The sequence below is a fragment of the Melospiza melodia genome, chromosome 4, assembly GCF_035770615.1.
Source record: "Melospiza melodia melodia isolate bMelMel2 chromosome 4, bMelMel2.pri, whole genome shotgun sequence".
Lineage (NCBI taxonomy): Eukaryota > Metazoa > Chordata > Aves > Passeriformes > Passerellidae > Melospiza > Melospiza melodia.
Window position 1 is genome coordinate 55,691,089 of NC_086197.1, and position 21,959 is coordinate 55,713,047.

Genomic DNA, 21,959 nt, shown 5'->3' on the forward strand with positions numbered 1-21,959 from the left:
GCTGGATGTGACGTCACTGCCGTCACCGGGTCAGGGGTGGGACCGGCGGGGCAAAGATGGCGCTGAACAGGAACCACTCGCAGCAGGGCGGTGTCGTCATCCCCAATGCCGAGAGGTACCGGGGGGCCGGGCGGGGCCTCCTCGCCCCCTGTCCCCTCAGCAGGGCCGGGACGGCGGGGCCCGGTGGTGGGAGGCTCCCGCAGGGGCGGCCCCCGTTCCCTGGCCGGCCGCGCAGGCCCGGCTCGGCCGGGGGTCTGCGTTACTGAAGGGCTCCCTGGCAGGGCGGGGGGGGCTGGGGCGGGCAGGCTTGGCTGGAGTCCGTAGAGCTGCCCCGACTTCACCGCGGGAGCTCCGGCGGGCGTGCTGGGTGAAGACTGCGGCTACCATTGCTCGTAAAAGTCAAGGAATTGGGGTTTTGTAAGCTCATGCACTTAGTGACGGCGGAGAGACAGAGACTGTTTAAGCTGGGAGTCTTGGTCGCTTGAATTCGTAAGTGAGGAACTTTAATTCAGAGTTCCTCTGCGGGAGAAGCGCCTCTCCGTGGAAGCACAGCCTGCCTCGCCCCGAGCGGGGATTGACCGACCCGCTGAACAGACTGGGCCTTCAGTCCGGTCCTGCTGGGTGCTCCCAGCATCCTGGCACGAGAAATCCTAGAAACCCGAGGCCCAGCAGAGGATCGAAGTAAAAGGATCAAAGGAGTTGGTTTGGGTCTGATGATCAATAGGAAGACTACACTTGAACAATATGCTCCGTCTTGAGTTGAGTTTGGAGCTGACTCCTCATACCTCAGCCAGGAAGGTTCTCTGACATGTTGAGCTCATGTTAAAGCTTTGAGATTTCTCTACCCTTTGAATCCTGGGCTGCACCAGAAGCAGCGTGGGTAGAAGGTCAAGGGAGGTGCTTCTGCCTCTGTATTCCACTCTGGTGTGACCTCACCTACAGTGCTGCATCCAGCTCTGGGGTGCCCAGCATAAGAAGGATATTAAACTGTTGGAGCAAGTTCAGAGAAGGCCACGAAGTTGGTAAGAGGAGTGAAGCACTTCCTCTATGAAGCAAGCTGAGAACATTGGGGCTGTTCAGCCTGGAGAAGAAAAGCTTGTTGTGGAGACCTCACTGCAACCTTCCAGTATCTGAGCAGGACCAGTGCTAGGACAAGGAGTAATGGGTACAAGCTGAAAGAGGAGAAATTTAGGCTATACTTTAGGAAGAAATTCTTCACTCTGAGGGTGCTGGGGCTCTGGAATGGGTTGCCCAGATGAGCTGTGGCCTTGGCGGTGTTCAAGGCTGGATTGGATAATGCCTTGAGCAAACTGACCTAGTGGAAGGTGGCCATGGCAGGGGGGTTGGGAGCAGGTAATCTTTAAGATCCCTTCCAAGCCTTCACATTGGCTTGAGATCATTAAACCATACATTCTTTGGGGTGCTGCTCTGTCACAAGTGAGGGCAGTGCAGCTCCACAGGGTGCACAGTCTCTGTGACAGCCCTGGACAGGCATGCAGGTGCAGACTGGTTCAGCAGCCTCATTACTCTCTGTGGTGTGGCTCCATGTAATTTGCTTGTGTGAGTAGCTGCAAAGCAGTAAACATTGCAATGACTGCATAGAAATTCTTCCCAGTGAGGCAAAATTATGTGAAATGCTGCTACAAGACATGATTGAGGGAGTGTTCTGGTAAGATTAAAGCTGTCAAAAAGATGGTTGTGTTTAGCTTAGAATATGTGTTTCCCCCTTGCATTTTGGAAATGGAAAGCGCTCTGCTGTCTCATAAATCTGTCCCTTCCAGCCAGTCTGTGAATCTCCCATCTAGCTCAGCTGTGAAGTAGTCTCCAGTAGAATTTCTTGGTCAGGTTGTTCTTTCTTATCAAAGCTGGACTTTTCAACATGTTTGTTCTTGAGTAGCTGCATTTTTCATATACATCTACAGTGTTCTTCACTTCCCTAAACAGCAAACTACCTGAGATTATAGGGCTTTTGTTTTTTTTTTTCCATATGGTGGCCCTGAAGATTCCTCCCTTCCCCAAATCATTGCACAGTGTCTTGACTTTATTTGACTTCTACAGTATGTTGAGCAGAATTCATAAGGATTATTTTAGATCCAGCCCATTCAGGCTTGTGCTAGTTTAGGGTTTTGTCACGTTGGTTTTCATGCTCTTGAACCACAAAACACCTTGGAGTCTTCTGCCACTGTAATATGCTGAAGGTTTGTCACCCTCAAGGTTCTTTTGTTTATTCTGCAGATTTTCTTACTCTGTGGTATGTTTAGATCTGCACCATAGACTCAGTGATGTGCTTTCCCAAGATGCCTCATTTTTTATGAAAATATATGTACTTTTTCATGCTACTCTATACCCCTGACCCTGCAGCATTCACCATTCTCATTTGGGTTTGTGTCATTAGGAAGCTCTGCTACTGTTCCCGTAGATGTCCAACAGTGATATCATTATTGCTGACCCTGCTGCCTCACTGCCTCATTCCTTAGCGTGGTACTGTTTACTACAAAAGCCTGCACAAGTCACCTGAGGCAGGGTCAGCCCTGAGGCTTCCAGTGCAGCCACTTCCTCGGTTGGCACAGTGGGTGTGGTGCCACAGCAGTGCTGTTTTCCAGTGCAGAGGGCTTGATCTCAGCATGGGCTGGGGAGGGAGGAATGCTCTGAGATTACACCTTGGCATCAAGGGGATGGTTTCTGACACCTCAGCCCTTTCTGTGCCCTGATCTTTGGGCTGAGGGTGTAGAGTGGAATTCCTCAGTCTGACACCATTGGAGACAGAAACCCCCCTGTATTTTAAAGGTGCCTTTGTGGAAGGAGGGACAGGGATTGTCTCAGATGAGAGCGTGGATTCTTCCAGTCTGCATAAATCACCCCTCTCTGTTCAAAGTCAAAAACGGCAGGGGCTGCAGCAGGACTTCAGGATACTGCTCAGATTCTGCTGTACTGTTCCCTGCCCTGTGTGATGAGAGTATGTGTCAGAGCTGTCACCAAGTTTGTCTCTCCAATCTGTCTGATTTCTTCCTGCAGTGTGCTCAAACAGTGCAAAGATGTGGAGCTCTCCTTCAGTGACGTGACAGGCAAGCCTGAAATCTTCAAAGGCACCAAAAAAGGAATGCTGTATCTCACCCCCTACAGGGTAAGTCTGATGCCAGCAGGGTTGCTTCTTTCTCAAGGGATCTTGTAAACTTTAAACCAGAAATCTAGTTGATGATAGAAGAAGGGATTTTTGTTGTGGAAGGGACCACTGACAGCACTAGGTAGGAGAAGGAAAGGTGGAAATGGGATAGTCCATACCTATGCCACAATCCCAATCACCTACAAAGGCAAATGCAGTCCTGGAAATCACTGTCTAGAGAATATATTTCATATAATGTGTCAGTCAATGATACTTCCTTTGCAGACTCTCACAGATAATCCTTAAAAAGCAGAGTAGTAAAACTCAGTAAATGTGCAGGTGTGTTTTAAGTGGTTTATTATTTTGGATTGTACGTGCCTCAGGTCGGTGAGCCATGTGCCATCAAATCTGTTGGGGATCCCCAGTGTTAAAGCTGTGAAATAATTCAATGCATACTCATCCTAGAGGTGAAGTCACCCTCTTTTTGGAATGCTGATACAGTGATAGCTCCATCATCACTCTCTCTGTGGCACTCAGGTAATTCAGAAGCGTTCCCTGCTCTCTTGCAGATGATCTTTGTGACCAAGGGCAAGGATCCCATGCTGTCCTTCATGATGCCGTTCTATTTGGTGAAAGGATGCTCCATCGAGCAGCCCGTTTTCTCTGCCAATTACATCAAGGGGCAGATCCAGGCCGAGGCCGGAGGTACGTGCAGTGCTGTGCAGATTGAGCTCTTCCCAAGCGTCACAGCCCATTTCTGCTGAGCACCAGACCAGCTGATGTGCACAGCAGTGGCAGAGTAGCTGTGGTGGTATAGCTGGTGTGTCCACACTGGGCTAACTCCCCTCTCCTGTACTTCTGGCCACTGCTGCCTGTTACTTCCTGCCCTCAGGCCAGGGACTGACTTGCCCAGCATGAGTTCTGTGTGATTCTTTACCTCCTGTCTAGCTTTGTGTGTCGTGTTTACTCACTTTCCCGATGTGCTTGTTTTTTGACCTGAAAGCATGGACTGGTGCCTTGGTCATTTACCCACCCTATTGATACACAGAATTAGAATTAGCATCCACTTTTGGTTTTTTGGAAGTCAAGAGCCCCTTGGGTGTGGTTTGCATGGATCTGGGAGTCTGCTGTCCATCATTGATTTAGCTTTGATCCCAATTTGATCATGAAGGCACGGTAACACTTAACAGAGGTGTTTATGACCACATGGGGAGTTGCAAAAGATAAACAGGGATTGGAAGCATGGCTTTTGGTCCAAATTTCTTCCCTCTTCAGCCCTTTCATGTGCATTTTCATGGCATATGAAGTGTGTATTCTTTTTGCTTTCTGTTTGTAACAATGTTTTAAAGTGGATTGTGGATCAGCCCGCTTTCTTGGGCTGAAGTCATACTAAGACAGGGATTTTATAGAGGTGAATCTCCAAAGAAATGACTTTAACTATGATGGACTCTTTTGTTATATTTCTATACTTTATTTCTACTTTGTCCCCAAGAGACTATCTCTCTTGATACTAATTTAATTGTTAGACAAGGAAGATAAATCTTATATTGAAATGACACCTATTTTTTGTTAAAAACACCAAAACTCAAAGCGCCCTCCACCAAAAAAATCCACCGAATCCCAAAAAGTCCTAGAAAAACAAAGCAGTCTTACTTGCCTTGCAAGACATTGCCTACTTGATTTTTTTTTTCCCTGAGAAATTGCTTTTATGCCTCAGCATTTAACAATCTGTCAGAGCTTCTGTGTGTCAGGGAGATTAAAGATGTTACATTTGATTTAAATCCTGGCTTGAGTTGCAGATCCTGATGTGTAGTTCACTGAGGATATCAATAAAACTTCATCTAAGGGCTTTCGGTTAATATCCTCAGTGAAATAAATGTTCCATCTTTACACTGTTCTTTATTAGGTTGCATTAAACCTTTCAGGAAAGAACAAAACAGCCTTGTATGTAGACTAGGCTGCTTCTACATGACTCTGCCTTTCAAAGGGTAGAACAATAAATTCTTGATCCTCTTGAGATGTTATTTTGGGGGACATCTGATAGCAGTGCCATGACTCCTTCTTGTAATAGGATGCAAAATAGTTTTGAAATAAAGAAGAAAATAATAATTGAAGTATAAACAGAATAATAATTGAAGCATAAAATAATAATTGAAGTATAAAATTTTCCTGGCTTGGATTCAATCCTAATTCTCTTTTCTAGGTGGCTGGGAAGGGCAGGGGACATTTAAACTGACTTTCAACAGTGGAGGAGCCGTGGAGTTTGGACAGCTGATGATGAAAGCTGCTTCTAGTGGTAAGGGATTTTCAGATCCTGTGGTTCCCCCATGGTTGGCTGAGCTAGTAAGCAAATTGTGCTTGTTCTGAACTTCATGGGAAGAGGGGTACCCTAGGCCCTCTTCCACAGCAAAGTATTTTTTTCTCTTTCCAGGGGAGCTTTTGGTTTCCCTTTCAATCCTTTTTCTTTATTTCTTTTTAGTGCTTTGTGCAGTCAGAATGTTCTGGGGTTTGGGCTTCCAAGGGGGGACCACGTTTTTCTACAGAGCCTTATTTCTACTGGAAAAAAGTTGAAATATGTGATGGTGAAAAATTGCTTCACTTAGCTGCTCTCAGCTCATTTCTAAACTAGTGCAGTAAGATGGGGAAAGCTAATGTGCACATTTGGAGAGGGGAAATATAAGTTTCAAAAAACCATTTCTTTTTAAAATTTTTAAATGGAGGAACAAGAACTCTTTTCCTGATGAAGTTTTCTTTTTTAAAAAAATGTGTGTTTTAAAATATACTTGTTTTCAGAATGAAAGTGTATTTAAAAAAAAGAAAAACACGCTGTACTGCTGCTTGCTTTAGAGTGGTGTTTCCTTCAAGCAGCGAGAGCTCTGTGGTGGGACTGGGACCTGTGAGGTTGTAGTTTTGCAGCTGGTTTCCTTCAGCACTCTGTGACTAATGCTTTTCAGGCACAGTACTATGCTGGGACTATATAGTGAATTCACATAAGGGGAAACAGGAAAATAACAGGAATAAAAAAACCAGAAAATAACAGGACTATTTTAATTTTATTCTCTCCATTTAGTTTTAAGAAAAGATGTCTGGCTTACTAAACTTGTGTTCCTTAGCTTCCAGTGGGGTTCCTCTGCAGAGCCCTGGCTATGGATACGCCCCTGTTCCCGGAGGATACGCCCCTGTTCCCGGGGGCTTCGCGGCCCCTCCGCCCCCGAACGGAGCCTACCCCTATGCGCCGCCTCCAGGGAGCGCCTACGGACCGGCTCCACAGCCCATGGGCTACCCCTACGCCCAGAGCCCAGGTTTGCCAGCTGTGCATGGTGACTGCCTCTGATGTCAGCTGAGAAGAAGTGACAGTGGTACACTGAGGGTTGCTGTAGTTTTGTCTCCATCAAGGACCCTTGTCCTTGCAGAAATCTGTCACGTGCTGTTGATCACACCCATGTGTCGCTATAGTTGTAGATACGTGAAAATGTGGTTTACAAATTGTGCTGCTGCTTGGGAGGGAATGGTTGCCTGCTGACATGACAGGCATTAGCAAATTATCAAATCCGTCTGCATCCCTGCCAAGCCTGGAGAGCTTCCCTTACCACTGCTCTTGTCCCAGCTAATGTGCTGTCAGGCCTGCGAGCTCTCTGTCTTGTGGTCTGTGGTCCGAAGTATCAGCCCGGTGTTGTCTTTTTCAGGTATTTACCCACCACTTCCAAACATGAACCCCGTGTACATGCCACCTCCACCACCCTACTCTGGGGCACCTCCTGCAGAATCCTCAGGCCCCTCAGCTCCCCCAGCCTGGGTGAGCCCAGGAATGCCAGGTAAATGGGATTGGGCGGCTGCCAGGGTCTGGGTGCAAATGGGTTTGGGCACAGCATGGGGTGGAGAAGCTGTTGATGCAGTAGCTCCAAGTCTTCTGTAGGGAGCTGCTCTGCCTTGCACTGCACAGCTGGTGGTCAGCCCTAGCCAGCTTTCCTGAGCTGCTCTGAGTTCTAACCCAGCTTGCTGCAGTTCCTCTTGGCTCCTTGGGCCTTTGTTGGCTCCTTGGGCCTTTGTTGCCTGTGAAGCTGGGGAGAGGGCTCTGGGTCTAGGGCCATTGCCTCAGATATTTAAGGTGGCTTCTTTTCCTTCCTTTCCAGGAGGCAGTAAGGCCATGGAAGCTGCTTCCAGTGCATATTACAACCCTGCCAACCCACACAACGTGTACATGCCCATGGTGAGTGCCATGCCTGGTCTTCATGTGCCTACTCCCTCCTCTGGCACTAGCTGAGATGGTGCTTTGCTTTCTTACAAAGTCTAGTGTACCTTCATGTTGAACATAGACAGAAAGAATGCATTTTTATGGGAGGGAGGCTCCCATGAGGAAGACTGGTTAATTTTTCAGTCAGGAAAGGAGGAGGGCCTTAAGATTGATCCATTAACAGCCATTTACTTCCTGTCTTACTCCTAAAGGCATAACAGACTTGCATGGGCACAGAGAAAACACAGAGCTCTCTGCATCCATTGGGCCTGAAAATGAGGAGAGTTAAAGAAGGATAGGTCACTTAAGGATGATGACATGTGGGTTTCTGTTTTGGTTTCTTTCTGGGCTGCACAGGGACAGGGAGGTCTCTTACTGTTCAGTCAGTGGCAGCCAGGAGGTTGTCTGTAGTCTCCATCTGGTATATGGCAGTCTGGCTGTGCCCCTCACTGCCTCGCTTGGCTCTGGCAGGCTGGAGACTGATGGAGCAGCAAAGCTGGCCCTCAGCCCGGGGTTTGCTGTCTGCTGGGTCAGAGCTAGAGCTTCAACAGGGACCAAAGCCCTGGACAGGAAGGGAGAATGGCATTTAAAACAGATTAAATGGTCCATTTGCAGTAGACCATTTGTTACCTGGTTTTGAGGGTAATTTTCCTAGAAATGTTATGGAGACAGCATGTGTCATGGAACACAGCTGATACTAGAGAGGAATGGTGTGATGAAATGACAGCTTAAAGCATAGGACTTCATTCTGCCTGTAGCTCACTGCAGGGCACTCATTGCTGGTGAGCCAAGCCTGGGAATGCCTGGAAAGAGCCGGCCATAAAACAAGCATGGTTGTTGACTCTACTGTGTCTCTTTCCAGGATCAGCCACCTCCTTATGCACCTCCTGAGGATAAGAAGAACAACTAGCAGAAGGAAATTGCAGCCAGCCTCCCACATTCTCTCTCCCTGAAGACAACTTGGCTGTTAATACCCCTCAAGTTAGCATATCTCTAGATCTCTGTTTCTCTGCAATAGATATAGTGCTGGGCAGCTGAGCACCTGCCCTCATTAAACATTGATCCAGTGGCAACACAAGGCAGGACAACAGCACTTTCCTACTTAGTTGCTTTATCTCATGGGGTCAGAGGACTAACCTTTTGCCCTGCCGTTGGCTTGAGGAGAGAGATGGACTTATTAAACTGTATCACATGACTAATCTAGGACTAAAATGTGAAGGCTCTGGGATCTTGTTGGAGTGAAACAACTTGGAATACCAAACTTTTGACTTCTGAAGCCCCATCCAGGAGGAAAGGTGTAGAGAGCTATGAGGTTCCCTGCACAGATCCTCTGGTGCCCTAGAAAGATGTTAAAATGTCCTTAAATTCAGAGTGAGATGGGGCTTTGGACATGCTGTATTGTGTTGGAAGTGTGTGGCATTCTGGAATAACAAGGTCATTACCTTGGGAAGTGCATTTGAAGAGATGCTGAAGCATTTGGCTACAAAAGAGGGAAGGGGATGGGTCCCAATCAACCTGTCTTTGTAGCCATTGAATAGAGGAGCAAACAAAGGTGTGCTTCAGGGCAGTGAGCTCATAGACTGGCAGGCCTGAGGATCAGTCTGTCTTTTCCCTCTCCAAGCAGGTCCCATATCTGTGCAAGGATCCTGTGTCAAGCAGCCTAATGGAGTCAAGTGCTGCACAGGAGGCTGCCTGCCTTGGAGCAAAGTATGTTACATTAGGCAGATGACCTGGCAGTAGCCTTGTCAGGAGACAAGTCCTGCAGCCCTGGCTCCCTCTGCTGAGCAAACTTGTGCTGAGTGCTACCTCCACAGGGGAAAACTGGCCTTCATCTTTTCCTTCAGCTGCTGGAGCCAGGCTGTGTGTGCCCACACCTGAGCAGTGTGGGCAGGTGGGCACTGTAATGCCACAGCTGGTTGCTCACAGGTGCAGTGCCCTCGGCTGGGAGCTGCTGTCTGGGTGGGAGTTTCCAGTGCTTGGCTCTCTTGCAGAGACTCTGGCTGCTCAGCCACAACCTCTCTTTTCTTTAGGACATAGTGAAGTTAAACCTGCTCTGAAGAGAGTCTATAGTCTGGTGGAGACCCTTGTGATCCTTTACCTTTATCCTAATAGGGTGACTGTACTTCTTCCTACAGCCCCCCTACCTTCACAAGGAGGGGAAAGGAGTGTTTTCCCTCTTACTTCCCTGTATGGCAGGGCCCACCTGCAAGTCAGGTTTGCACAACTTAAAAGAATGAATTCTTAAAGCAGTTCCACGTGGGGGGAAGTAAGTTTCCTCATCTATAAACACTTTTTCTGACTTAGAGATATTCTAACAACTCTGTATTTAAAAAAAAAAAAAAATCAACCATGAATGTTTGTAACTTTTTCAATTGCACTTTAATACAGGAGTGTTGATACCTTTATCTGCCAGTTCAGTGGTGTGTGTGTGTTGTGTTGACCTTAATTCTTGCATACTTCACAGGAGGCTAGAATGAACTAGAGCCACTGCTGCTGTTCCCTTGGGTCACCTGTGGGTCACTATATCTCTCTCCCTGGTATGTGGCTAAGCTGGACCTGGAATCAAGTAACTGGGGGGAGTGAAGAAAGTGGGGCTTATCCCCTTTCTGCCTGGGAAGGGTGGAAGGCTGGCTGGGGCCTGTGGTTATGCCCAGGTATCCACAAGTGGCACATGTTCCTGTCCCATCACTGCTTGTAGCAGGGGCCGTGTTACCACACTGCTGCTCATTACAGCTGCAGTCACAGCACCTCTTCTATGTGCATTACACCAGAGGGGAGGCCTTTAGAGTCCTTAAAAGAAACTTCTCGGCAGCAATGGAAAAATAAATATATAATAAGGAAAATGGCACTTGGCTATAGATTGTTGTGCCAAGGAATGCTGCTACCCTGCTGAACATGCTGTAACTACTGGAAAGAAATTTCCTACTCTGCATCAGTGCAGTTTCTGACAGGAAACCTGTGGTGGTGTTCGCAAGGGTCCCAGGATGAGGGAAGAGATGAGAGTCTTGACTCCATGGTTCAGAAGGCTGATTTATTATATATATAATATATAATATATATTATATATATTATTATATAGATAATATGAAAAGAAAATGATATATTAAAACTATACTAAAAGCATAGAAAGAAGGATTTCATCAGAAGGCTAGAAAAGAAAGGAAGGAATGATAATAAAATCTTGTGACTGACCAGAGTCCAAGACAGCTGGACTGTGACTGGCCATTAATTAAAAACAACCACATGAGACCAATCAAAGATATACCTGTTGCATTCCACAGCAGCAGATAGTTATTGTTTACATTTTGTTTCTGAGGCCTCTCAGCTTCTCAGGAGAAAAGATCCTAACAAAAGGATTTTTCATAAAATATGTCCGTGACAGAAACCAGTTAAATTTCCTAGCACAGTTGTTCCTGTTTTGAGGTAATGACCGTGTAATCCTACATTAACCAAGCATGTATAGCTAGCAACACATGAAACAGAATCTATGATCTACTTCACTTTATTTCAATCAATTTGCCTCAATCACTCCCCAAGAACAAAGCCAGTTCATTGTTTTGTTGGCAAGACCTCCCTTATTAGAACTGCAAGCGTTGTGTTCAGTATGTTGACCCTGCAACCGCCGAGAAAGTTTCTGGAAGGGTCCAGAATCAACCATTTGGTCCTTCAGGAATCAGAGTGGACAGATGACCAGGAACCCTCCCACAGCTGAATAGAAATAGAGAATTTTTTTCCTAATCTAAACTGTATTTCCTCAGTCTGAGGCTTAATCTTGTGTCACCTAGAACTCCATAGGTAATCTGCTGTATGAAGGTGCAGCAGTTGAAGGCTTTAGAGTGTCCTGATGCTCACTTCCAGTTTATTAGTGTAGGTTCCTCCTCAGGATAGAGATGTGGACTCAAGAGCCCTTGGGAGAAGAAGCCTTTCCCTGAGATACCCTGAGTTTTCAGCCTGCTGAAGTAGGATCTGATCCTCCTTTTAGCAGAAATTTCCTTCTAGAGAAAGAAGGATGCAGCTTTCAGCTTGGAGGCATCTGTGACCAACTCCCAACCCAAAAGACTACCACAGCTGAGTATCAGCATCTTCCTGCCCAGCACTCCTACATGAAGTGCTATGGCTCTGCAGTTTTTGGTGTGTACCACAGCACAGCTCCTGGGGTTGTGCATGGCTCATGGAGATTTTTGCCCTGCTGTAAACTTCTACCAGAAGAGCTTTAATACAGTGCTAGCACACACAGTAGGGTGCAGTAGTGCTGGCCTCTGGAATCCTGGCAGCAGGAAAGCAGAAAGCCTCACTGCACAGGGCCATTATGTCTCCAAGAGCTCTTGGTCCTGGTGGGAATACATGGGAGGGATGCAGCCCAGCTGGCAGCTCCTTATTCTAAACCAAGCTGATAAAAGCAAAAGAAAGAAGGTGACAAAGTCTAATCCTTGAGGTTAATGCCATCACACACCTGGGGGAAAAGGGAAAAGGGGATGTCTCAACCCTAGGAGATATTAAAGCACCCAAAGCCTTTCTACAAGTGTAGTTCAAACAACCCCTGCAGCATCCAGTAATACCCAGCTCAAAGCAATGAAGTTCTCAGGTGTCAGAGCTGACAAACGTCAGTAGTGGTGTACTCTACTTGTATGGCATTTTCCACAGGAGCATCTCAAAAGGCTTTGCAATCACTGAGGCACTATGCTCTGCACACCCTTAGGCAGTGGGTAACAAGAATTCCTGGTTTATGCAGACGGAGCAGACATCATAAAGCTGGTACCAGGGGATGGTCACTGCCCAGCACTGCTGGGCTCACCAGCAAAAGGCACTTGTGCAGTGAAGAGCCACGTGCCTTGGGGTCTCACAGTTCGCCCTGGCACTGGTCCACATCCACTGGGCCCTGTCACAGAAGGGCTGGGTGGAAACCCTCACCAGGGGCTTGCTGCCTGGCAACATGCCAGGGTTGTAGCGGGAGTGCCATGGGACGGAGATACCACATCACCACCCCCGAGGGGTTAATAACCACTGAGAAGTTGTCTGCTGTTCTTAAGGCCCCAACGATCTTCCCAACATACACGTCTTGTACCTGAAAGAGAGAGATGGAGCTACCAGCAATTCCAGACCTTTCATCTTGGGGTCCAGCTGTGGTCACGGACATGGAATAGTGGGAAAGGGCACAGCAGTGGGCAACAGAAGAGTGACCCAGTGGGCAGCTGCCCCTTCATCCCAGAGGCATGGGGTAAGAGTACTCCCTCTCACCCTCCCAGATCTGGGAAGAGGGGGATCCATGTGCCATGGGACTGCCCTGCTATGCAGTGTGTCAGTGGGGCTCACCTCATACACAGCATCCTCAGGGAAGTGGAGCTTGGCCAGGCTGGTGGTGTAGCGGAAGGGCATGTCTGTCCTGCGGCTGAAGAACACAAGGGCGCTGGCAGCCCGCGACAGTGGGCGCAGAAACACCTCGATCTGGGATTTCTCCTAGGGGTGGGGATAGGTGGGTGAGGCAGAGTTGCCAGGAACAGTGTAACAGAATTCCGACTTTGCCCTGTGAGGCTGCTACACCAGCAGGCCCACAACTCCCACAGCTCTCTTGCTCCTGTTTCTCTGCATCGCTTCCCTCTCCCTCCTTATTCTGATGCTCTGTGCTACTCCTATCTGCTCTCCCAAATGCATCTGCTTTCCCCCTAACCTTGACAATCCTGCGCCCCTGGATTCCCAGGGGGTCCTGGTTGATCTGGATCATCAGGCGGTTCTGCAGGATCTCCTTGGCACTGGGGGAGATGGTGCGGAGATCCGTGGACATGAGGAGCGGAGCTGCCATCACTGTCCACAGAGCCATTTGGGCGCGTGACTGCTCGAAGCTAAGGCCAAAGTTTCCAATGATGAGCTGGAGGGGAGACAGTGAAAAGATGGAAGTAGCAGAAAAGGGTTAGAAACTTCTCTGCTTGTCACCTGTGGTGATGCTGCTTCCTGCTGGGAGGGAATGCACAAGGGAAACCTCACGCACACTTTTGCTTCCTCTTAAGTAGTCCACCACTGCCATAGGAGATCTCATCCCTGCTAGCAACATACACTCATTACTACCCTTCGCTTCAGCACTATTTGCCCTAAGGCTGTGCAGGGAAGGACAAGAACACCTGAAGAACTTGAGAGGTAAATTCAAGTGGTGAAGGGTTCATTGCAACCACAGTGGTTTTTCCCACATCTTAGCCAAGGGCAACGCCAGCTTTGCCTCTGCAGCAACAGGGCTTCTGCTCCTGGAGCTTTTCCTTTGCCCTGCCCCTAGAAGGGGATCCCTGGAGATGCTCATCCCCAGACAGGGTCCAAGCACCCATCACCCAGCCACACCATGTCCGGGTCGTTCCAGTGGCCGGGGCCAGCTGCCGGCTGCAAGACGTCCTGGTTTGTGAAGAACCAGTCCACGATGGAAAGGACACTCTCCCAGGAGTCCTGGATGTCGTCATAGTTACGCCACAGGTTGCAGATCTCTGCCAGGATGGTGTAGTTCACCTGACAAGGAGAACAGTGTCAGGCAGGAGACAAAAAAGAGCTGCTCTGCAAGGTGGGGGAGGCAGGGGCAGCACTGTTGAACTGTTGAGAGCTGCACTGTCCAGCAAGTGTGTAAAAGACACAGGAATCTGGAGAAGGGCAAGGAGGGAAGGGTAAGGAGGCAAGACAGAGTCATATCCCGCTATGTCTGGGCACACCCCAGTGCTACAGGATGTCTGGCAAAACAACCACAGAGGCCATGGGGAAATCTGATAACTTATCTGCTACAAGAATGAGAGCCCCTCAGGACTGACTCAATAAGTGAAAGAGGAAATATGTGAGAGCAACCAATTCTTGAGACACATATACTAGGAAGATTATCCTATTTCAAGCACTTGAAACCAGACAAGATTGTTTCACAAGAAGACTGTCAGGACCAACCCCACACCATCTGATTAGAGTGGAGAGGATACACTCCAGAGCCTTCTTCCCACAAACTCCCATCACCTAGCTGTATTGGGACCCCCAAGTGTCCCCAGGTGCCTGGCAGGAAGGCCACATTCCCTCTGGGACTGCAGCACCATCCAAGGGTGGAAAATTAAGTGGGGTGTAACACCCTGCTCCTAGTGCTCCAGCAAGAGCTCCTCCAGGGCACAGGGGACATGAGAACTTGCCAACAGATGGAAAAACCCCTACCTTGGGGGGAAGACCCCCCTGATATGCTGGCCAGCTGCAGGAGTAGACAATGGGGCGGCCTGTGGCGTTCAAGGCCCTCGCCATTTCTGGGTATCCTTAGGGAGAGAATATGACAACCAGTGAAGGGGGTGGCTGGCAGCAGCCCATGTCCCAGTAGCAGCCTTTGTCCCAGCCCATTCAGCACGGGGAATACCAGGCTAGCCCGGCTTCCTTCCTTACACCAGCTCCAGGGCACACAAACTCCCGCCTCTTTTCCCAACAGTTGCAATAGGAGGCACAAGGGAAGCACGGGGGGGCCCAGCGTTGCTGCAGAGGGCCAGCTGCCCCACCCCAAGCAGCAGGGAAAGGAATGCCGGAGGCTGGTGAACTTTTACCCTTTGCCTGCTCCTCTGCGGACGAGTAGCACCCATCCAGCTTCAGCATGTCTACACCCCACGCTGCAAAGGTCTGGGCATCCTGCTTCACATTTTCCAACGTAGTGCCTGGGTAGCCCCCACAGGTGAAGACGCCCAGGTCACCATAAATGCCCAGCTTCAGGCCCCTGGCATGGACCTGTGAGGAGAACAGAGCTACAAGGAGCAAATGAAGGGATCCAAGGTGTCTCTCAGGTACCAGACTCCTTTTTTCCTTCCCAGCTCTCCCACCATACTGGCACGGGGACAGAGATCCCCAGTGGCCCCCAGCAGGCACTCACATAGTCAGCCAGAGCCTTAATTCCGCTGGGAAATCTCTTGGGGTCGGGAACCAGCTGTCCGGCCGCATCCCGCTGCTTGGCAGACCAGCAGTCATCCATGTTGATGTACTCGTAGCCCAGCTCCCTCCAGCCATCCTCTGCCAGTCGGTCTGCCATCTCGAAGAAGAGCTGCTCGCTGTGGATTGAGGAGGCACGGCAGGCTGAGACCCTGCGACCCCCGTGCCTCAGCAGGTGAGGTGAGCAGCAGAGGGATTTGGGGTTAACTGGGGGCTCTGGAGGGCTGGTCCGGGCCATAGGAGGGTCTCCAGCGCTCCTATTTGAACCCTATCCATGTTTATTGATCTCACCGAGGTGGAAGCGTTTCCCCGGCTGCCTGAAAAGCCTGGCCACATCCTTCAGCTCTGGAGGCTCTCCGGCCCAGCACCGGGGCGTCTGTGCCTCCCGCCTCCCATGCACCATCCACCGCGGGGTCCCAGGGACCCAGACGGTGCCAGAGCCATCCCGGGCCTGAAGTTCGACCTGACAGAGCCCCATCCACTGACCTGATGCAGTTGTGGGGATCCGCCTGGCAGTCCACGTTGCAGCGGAACCTCTCCCAGGACATCCAGCCCATGGGGGGAGTGCGCGCCAGCCCGTTCTCCAGGGCCACGCAGGGCAGCGCCACGGCCAGGGCCAGGGCCAGCCCGCTCAGTGCCACCGCCTCCATCGCCGCTGCTGCCGCCGCGGCACAGAGCACGGAGCGGCTCTCCTGGCCCGGCCCCGCTCACATGATGCCGTCCGCATCAGCTGACGGACCGTCCACGCCTCCTTCCCTCCCTCCCGCCCGCCCGTAGCTACCGCGCCCCGCCGGTACCGCAGCCCACAGCCGTGCCGCCCCATTAATATCGCTCCCCAACCTGCACTCTGTCCGTGCTGCACCCCACTGTGGCTGCACCCCGTAGCCGGTGCCCATCAGAACTGCGCCCAGCCCGTACTGCACCCCGCTGCAGCTGCACCCCGTGGCTGGCACCCTGTCACCGCCGTCCCCGTGCCTGCTGCACCCCACAGTGACTCGGAGCGGGGGTTTAGGTCCCCCCCAGGCTGCGACCCCGCAGAGGTGTCGGGCTGAGCGAAGGGGTGCGGGAGGACTCGGCTCCGGTCCGGCTGCGGTGTCCCGGCCCCCCCGCTCCCCCCTGGCCGCTGGCGGGGCGGTGCTGTCGGCGCGGCGGGACGGCCCCGGCGGCCGCAGGAGCCTTCCCCGCCCGGCCGCGGCAGGGCCGGGGCCCCGCACCGCCGAGCAGCAGCGGCCGGAGGTGAGCCGGGCCGGGCAGGGGCCGGGGTCCCGCCGGCGCACGGGAGGCGCTGGGCGAGGGCCAGGTGGCGCCGGGGCCGGGCCGGGCCGGGGCAGGGCAGGGCGGCGGGGCGGGAGCGGCGGCGGGGCCGCGGGGGGCGCAGCCACACGACGAACTCACCCCTGCAGGGGCACAGACGCTCACAAAGACTCGCAGCCCCATCGCACGGGCGTGCGCCCGCACACAAAGACAGAGCCCAGCACGGCACACGTGGGACCCCCGCAGCCCCCCCGCGTGAGGGCCGGCCCGCAGCACAGTGTGCCAGGCTGGGAGCTCCCCAGGGCAGAGCACCTCCAGGAAGCGAACAGCCTTTCCTTGTGTCTGATCGGGGTCTTGGGCTTTTCTCAGCGGGGGTCCGTGCCCCCATGTCCTCAGCCGTGCCCCACAAGCCCTGATGGGAGAGAGGGGCTCCGGGAGGGATTCTGGATGTTGCTCAGCAGTGGGGAGCTCCTAGCGCCCAGATCTGTCCTGGGAGTGGTGGCTGTGGTTTGTTTTCTGCATATTTCTATGTGTGGAGTTTTAGCGGTTGGAAATCCTTTTGCAATTGAACAATGCACAAAGGTTTGTACTGGCTCTGCCCCTCAAGGCTCTGCCCTCCTTGACTTGCTGAGTCGCCTACCAAAGGGCCTCCACAAATGGGACAGTGACAGCTTCTGCAAAACATTTAGTTTTTTCTTTTAATAAACCCCAAACAAACCCAGGAGCCAGAAAACAAACCCACAGGAGCACTGGCCCGAGCTGGGATAGGGCTCAGGCTTTGAAGCAAGTGTATGTTCCCCCAGTTTTACTATCCCAGTTTCCAGTGCAGCTTGCCTGCACTGAGGACCCTGGATTTCTGAGGTGGGAGTGACACAGCTCTTAGCTCTGTCAGTCCCAAACTGTTCTGGTTCATAACTACTTCTTCTTCATCCTTTTCCTCCTCCAAAGATGGTGCTCATCACGCCAAAGCCTCCGACACCCTTGGCTAGGGAGCAGCCTGGCCAAGGAAGGCAGCGAGGGTTTGCAGTCTGACCTGCACAGCTGGTACGGCACCTTGCATCCCACTGCTGGTGAACCTGCTGGAGCTGGGAGTTCTTCCAGGAGGGCTGGTGGGGATGGGTGGTCCTGTATGGAGACAGGGAGTAGGGAAAGGGGACAGAAGTGCAAGTTCCAGAGCCCTTGGGTCTGAAACACCCTCCTTATCCTGCCTTCTAACAGAGAGCAAAATGAGTGCCTCGCAGGCAGAGACGCAAATTTCTTTCATGTGCCCCATTAAAAACCAGCAAAGTAGTTCACCTGTGGAATAAGAAATTAAACAGCGGTGTTGGCGTTCACAGGGAAGGCAGGTGTCTGGGTGGTGAGGCTCTGGTAGTGACCTCCTCTTTGCAGCAGTGAGGAACCAGCCTGCCCTTTGTAGGGTACCTGCTGGGTTAGATGCTGTCCTGTATCAGTGGCTGCTGGAATGGGGGCTGCTTTTCCCTGGGAGCAGGATCAAGCCTCTTCTGGTGGGGCCAGTGACATGCTCCTCACACCAAGACAACCTCTTCCCCCTCTCTCCTCTGCTCCTAGGTGGGGCGATGAAGCTGAATGAGCGGAGCGTGGCCCACTACGCCACCTGCGACTCGCCGGCCGACCACACCGGCTTTCTGCGCAAGCGGGTGGAGCGGCACCACCACCATGGCACCTCCTACCAGCGCCGCTGGTTCGTCCTCAAGGGCAACCTCCTCTTCTACTTCGAGGAGCGGGAGAGCCGGGAGCCCATGGGGCTGGTGGTCCTGGAGGGCTGCACCGTGGAGCTGTGCGAGGCCGCTGAGGAGTTCGCATTTGCCATCCGCTTTGATGACGCTGGTGCCAGGGCCTATGTGCTGGTGGCTGACGGGCAGGCTGCCATGGAGGCCTGGGTGAAGGCACTCTCACGGGCCAGCTTCGACTACATGCGGCTGGTGGTGAGGGAGCTGGAGAAGCAGCTGGAGGAGGCCTGCAAGAGCTTGGCTGCTTGCCGTAAGTCTCCAAGGAGGTCCTCCTCCTCTGGCAGGAAGAGGCATCTCTCCAACCCTGCCTTGCAGCCTCTCCAGGAGAAGCCCACCACCCTGGAGAATGGCTACTCCACATGGAGTAGTGGTGGTTGTGTCACTGGTGGAGCCACCTCCCCTGACCACGATGGGGGGCAAACGAAGCCCCCGCCCCTGCCTCCACGCCGGCGCTCGGCCGCCAGCAGTGCCACAGGATCCCCATCACCTGGCCTCTCACCAGCCATGCTGGAGAGCCCAGTGCCACCAGAAACCATCTGCTTCTCCAAGCTGCACAACTGGTATGGGCAGGAGATCGCAGTGCTGAGACGGGAGTGGCAGGAGAGGCAGAAGAGGGGACACCCGTGACTGGGGGCACAGTACACAAGTCATTGGCCAGCTGATGCCTGGAAGCCTGTCCTGCATGCAGGAAGAGTAAAGTGAGGGACACTGCTTGCCCCCTGCCCTCCTGAATGGCTGAGTGTGATGTGTGTATGCTTCACTTGGGAGGGACTCAAATCTCTAAACCTCACATTTAATTTCCACGAGGCTTTATACAGCCAGAGAGTGTGTAACACCAGGGGAGCCACCTTTACTTAAACTCTCTCTGCTGGAAATAGGAGCTGCCCAAATCAGCAATGAACCTCAGCCAACAGGCTTGGCCACTTGCTGTCCTGACACGGCGGATGCTCTGGGTATTTCACCCCTACCTCTCCTTCACCACTTTTTTTTTGTTGTTGTTGTTTTGTTTCTCAGTGTGGAAGTTTGCTTTTAGTCAGTACTTATTACTGTCTGTGGTCTTGTGCCAAAGTCCTTCTGCCTTTGTTCTTTTGCTGCAGATAAGGCTGGGCTCTCGTGAAGTGCCTCTGACAGGCCACTGGCCCTGGCGCGTGCCTCCAGCCTTGTGCCTCTCTCACTACAGGACGTGTGAGCCTCTGCAGCTGTTGCTGGCACAGCAGCTGGGGCTTTTGCATAGTTTTTTTGCTTTCATCTGCACTAACCCTTCTTTCAGCTAAATCCTTCAGGATGTGGATATCATGGTCTTGCAACAGTCTCTTTATGTGCTCATACTCAGCAGCAAGCCTGAAATGGAGACACAGAGCTTGGCCTGAAGCCTCAGAAGCACACCAGGAGCACCCCAGGGCTCATCTGGACTCTGTCAAGCGGTAACCAAGCCTGCTAATATCTCTGGCTCAAGGTTTCCCTGTTCCTATACAGGGATGCTCAAGCCTCTTTGCCTGGGCAGGAGTAAATGTCTCAGCCTTTGTTTAGACCACAGCCCCTGCAAAGTGCCATGGAGGGCTCAGTCAGCTCATGGGGCTGCTTGCCCAGGAGAGTGTCCAGAGCCACGCTCCTGCAGGGCCTCTCTCAGTGCTGTGGCTCTGCCCAGCTCCCGGCAGCGCTGCGCAGTTGGAGGAGAGGCTTTGAAGGGTGGGGAGGGAGAGAGGCCTGGTTCAGGAGGAGAAGTGAAGGTGTGGGAGTGAGTTATGGCTGTTGGCAGTGTCCAGGCTTGCCTCTCCAGTGTCAGAGCCATGTTGTTGCCTTCTACCAAGCCTGCACCCGGCCTGCTGGCGCTTCCCTCTGACTCCATGTCAGCATTGCTTGGCTGATCTCTGCAGCACATCCTGTCCTCCCAGCGGGCTGGGAGGGCTGCAGGGAGGGCATGCCTGTCACCTCACTGTGGAAACACACTTGTCCATCAGTAGGTCACAAACCTTGGCCACAAGGCACACGGTACAAGTAGGTGGGTGCCAAGCCCAGGGACTAGAGCACCCTTGGGACGGGGTTTAAAAATCTCCCTTATCTAGTTGCATGCTTCCCATCTGAAAACATTTAAGCTGTTTTTATTGTCCTTTTTTTATTAAAGAGCTTTGCTAGGAAAGCAAAAGCACATTTCAGATCATGACTGGCTGGAACCTTTCTGGCCTTAAATACACTCAGCTTCCTACTTTGCAATGGCCTGTAGAGATAGCCAACACAGAAATGAAATTAATTCTGTTAACTCTTGGTGCCTTTTAAAATATGTCTCTGGTAGTTTTGGATTATGAGCTTCCAGCCTCCTGCCTAATTATAGCTCAATGGTATATTAGAGGAAATCAGATCTTAAATTAGATCTTACAAATGACTTTGGGCAGTGAGAATGTAACCTTCACTTGGGAGTAACACAATCCAGTTCATGGTTGTATTACTTCACAGCAAGGATCTTCAAATTCGGGAGGATTCTTTTTCTTCGGCTTTTGTGAAAATATTTCAGAAAAATTTGGAGCAGGTGGCCATGGGGCAAGGCCCTGGCTTCCTCAGCAGCTTAGCTGGTTGGACATAGGGGCCATTTCTGCCTCCCTATTGTGCTGCTTGAAAAGTTCGGTACTGCAGCATTCCTGGCTGCAAATGTGTCCCTTTTCCCATGCCAGGACAGCAGCATCAGGGGATTGCACTACCTGTGCCTCCTTGCTCTGAGCATGGGTACTTTGGGACCAAGGTCAAATTTGTTAAGCCTTTTCCTGTGGTTATATTTTTTTAATGTAATACAGAGATAATATTCCTGATGTCTCAGATTAACATAAGGCAGATTGACAGTAAAGACCCAACTTCCAAAACAAATCAAAATGTGGTGGCAGTTCCTACGTGAGACCCAAGAATTGGGAGTGACTTGAAAGGGAAGATAAATTAACAAAGCCAGTTCTGTCAGAACTGAATCTGAGACAGTATTATTCATTTAAGGGCAGTTTCACTTTTAAGAAGCTTAGTGTGTTTTAATAAGCCATGATTGTGCTCGTAACACTACTAAAGAGCTTATATTTAATGCTTTAATCTGTCCCATTCAAACAGCGCAATTTCCACACTACCTACCTTTGCATTAGCCCATATCCCAGCTAAATCCCAAATCCTGCAAATGAGGCATTGCACTCTGCTTCCCATCTCAGTGCATTTGGAATCATTCTGTGTTTTATTCTGCAGTGCTGACAAGAAAATGGCTGAATCCCGATCCACGTTTATACTCAGCCCAGCCATCCATGCCTGGGCCTCTGGATGGGCTTGATCAGGGTTTCCTCACCCTCCCACTGTTGTAGCAGCCATGTTGGAGCCTTGCCCAAATTTATGTAGGAGTACAGGTTTTTTAATGATCACTGCCACTTGCTTCATTAGACAGGAAGCACCTGAGTGCTGCCCTCCCTCCTCAGAGATGGGGCTATGGAGCCAGCCCAGCTGAGTTGCTTGTGCTGGCAGTGCCTTTGAAGCAGCCCCCAAGGCAGGAGGTCAGGATTTCAGCTTCCTGGGGTTGAACATTCAGCTGGCTAATGGAGCAGCCTGTCTGTCTTCCTGCAGGCAGAGGTTGTTACAGGAAAGGCAGGGAGTTTTCATTGCACATTGTCCCTGGCAGCAAAATAAGGCTGATTGCCACCCAGGGTTTTTCTCCAGTCGTTCAAGTTTGGACTGTTTCATC

The 21,959-nt window shown here is 51.3% G+C and overlaps 3 protein-coding genes across 4 annotated transcripts; 2 read left to right on the forward strand and 1 right to left on the reverse strand.

Moving 5' to 3' along the window:
• On the forward strand, positions 1–9,742 carry WBP2NL (WBP2 N-terminal like). Its single transcript, XM_063154651.1, has 8 exons — positions 1–115; positions 3,016–3,124; positions 3,673–3,808; positions 5,307–5,399; positions 6,217–6,405; positions 6,790–6,918; positions 7,237–7,313; positions 8,200–9,742. Exons 1-8 carry the CDS (start codon positions 57–59, stop codon positions 8,245–8,247), a joined length of 840 nt encoding a protein of 279 aa, XP_063010721.1. The 5' UTR covers positions 1–56; the 3' UTR covers positions 8,248–9,742.
• A 1,081-nt stretch (positions 9,743–10,823) lies between these two features.
• On the reverse strand, positions 10,824–15,938 carry NAGA (alpha-N-acetylgalactosaminidase). Its single transcript, XM_063154650.1, has 8 exons — positions 15,738–15,938; positions 15,196–15,370; positions 14,876–15,053; positions 14,502–14,596; positions 13,665–13,826; positions 13,006–13,203; positions 12,651–12,794; positions 10,824–12,402 (listed from the first exon to the last, which is right to left on the reverse strand). The coding sequence occupies exons 1-8, from the start codon at positions 15,899–15,901 to the stop codon at positions 12,220–12,222; spliced, it is 1,299 nt and encodes a 432-aa protein (XP_063010720.1). The 5' UTR covers positions 15,902–15,938; the 3' UTR covers positions 10,824–12,219.
• A 497-nt stretch (positions 15,939–16,435) lies between these two features.
• PHETA2 (PH domain containing endocytic trafficking adaptor 2) lies at positions 16,436–21,632 on the forward strand. Of its 2 annotated transcripts, XM_063154652.1 has the most exons (3): positions 16,436–16,487; positions 17,454–17,549; positions 18,075–21,632. In XM_063154652.1, the coding sequence occupies exon 3, from the start codon at positions 18,083–18,085 to the stop codon at positions 18,881–18,883; it is 801 nt and encodes a 266-aa protein (XP_063010722.1). In that variant the 5' UTR covers positions 16,436–16,487; positions 17,454–17,549; positions 18,075–18,082; the 3' UTR covers positions 18,884–21,632. The 2 variants fall into 2 exon arrangements, with proteins under 2 accessions (XP_063010722.1, XP_063010723.1); XM_063154653.1 differs by lacking the exon at positions 17,454–17,549 and having other exon boundaries at positions 16,445–16,487.
• The last annotated feature ends 327 nt before the right edge of the window (positions 21,633–21,959 follow it).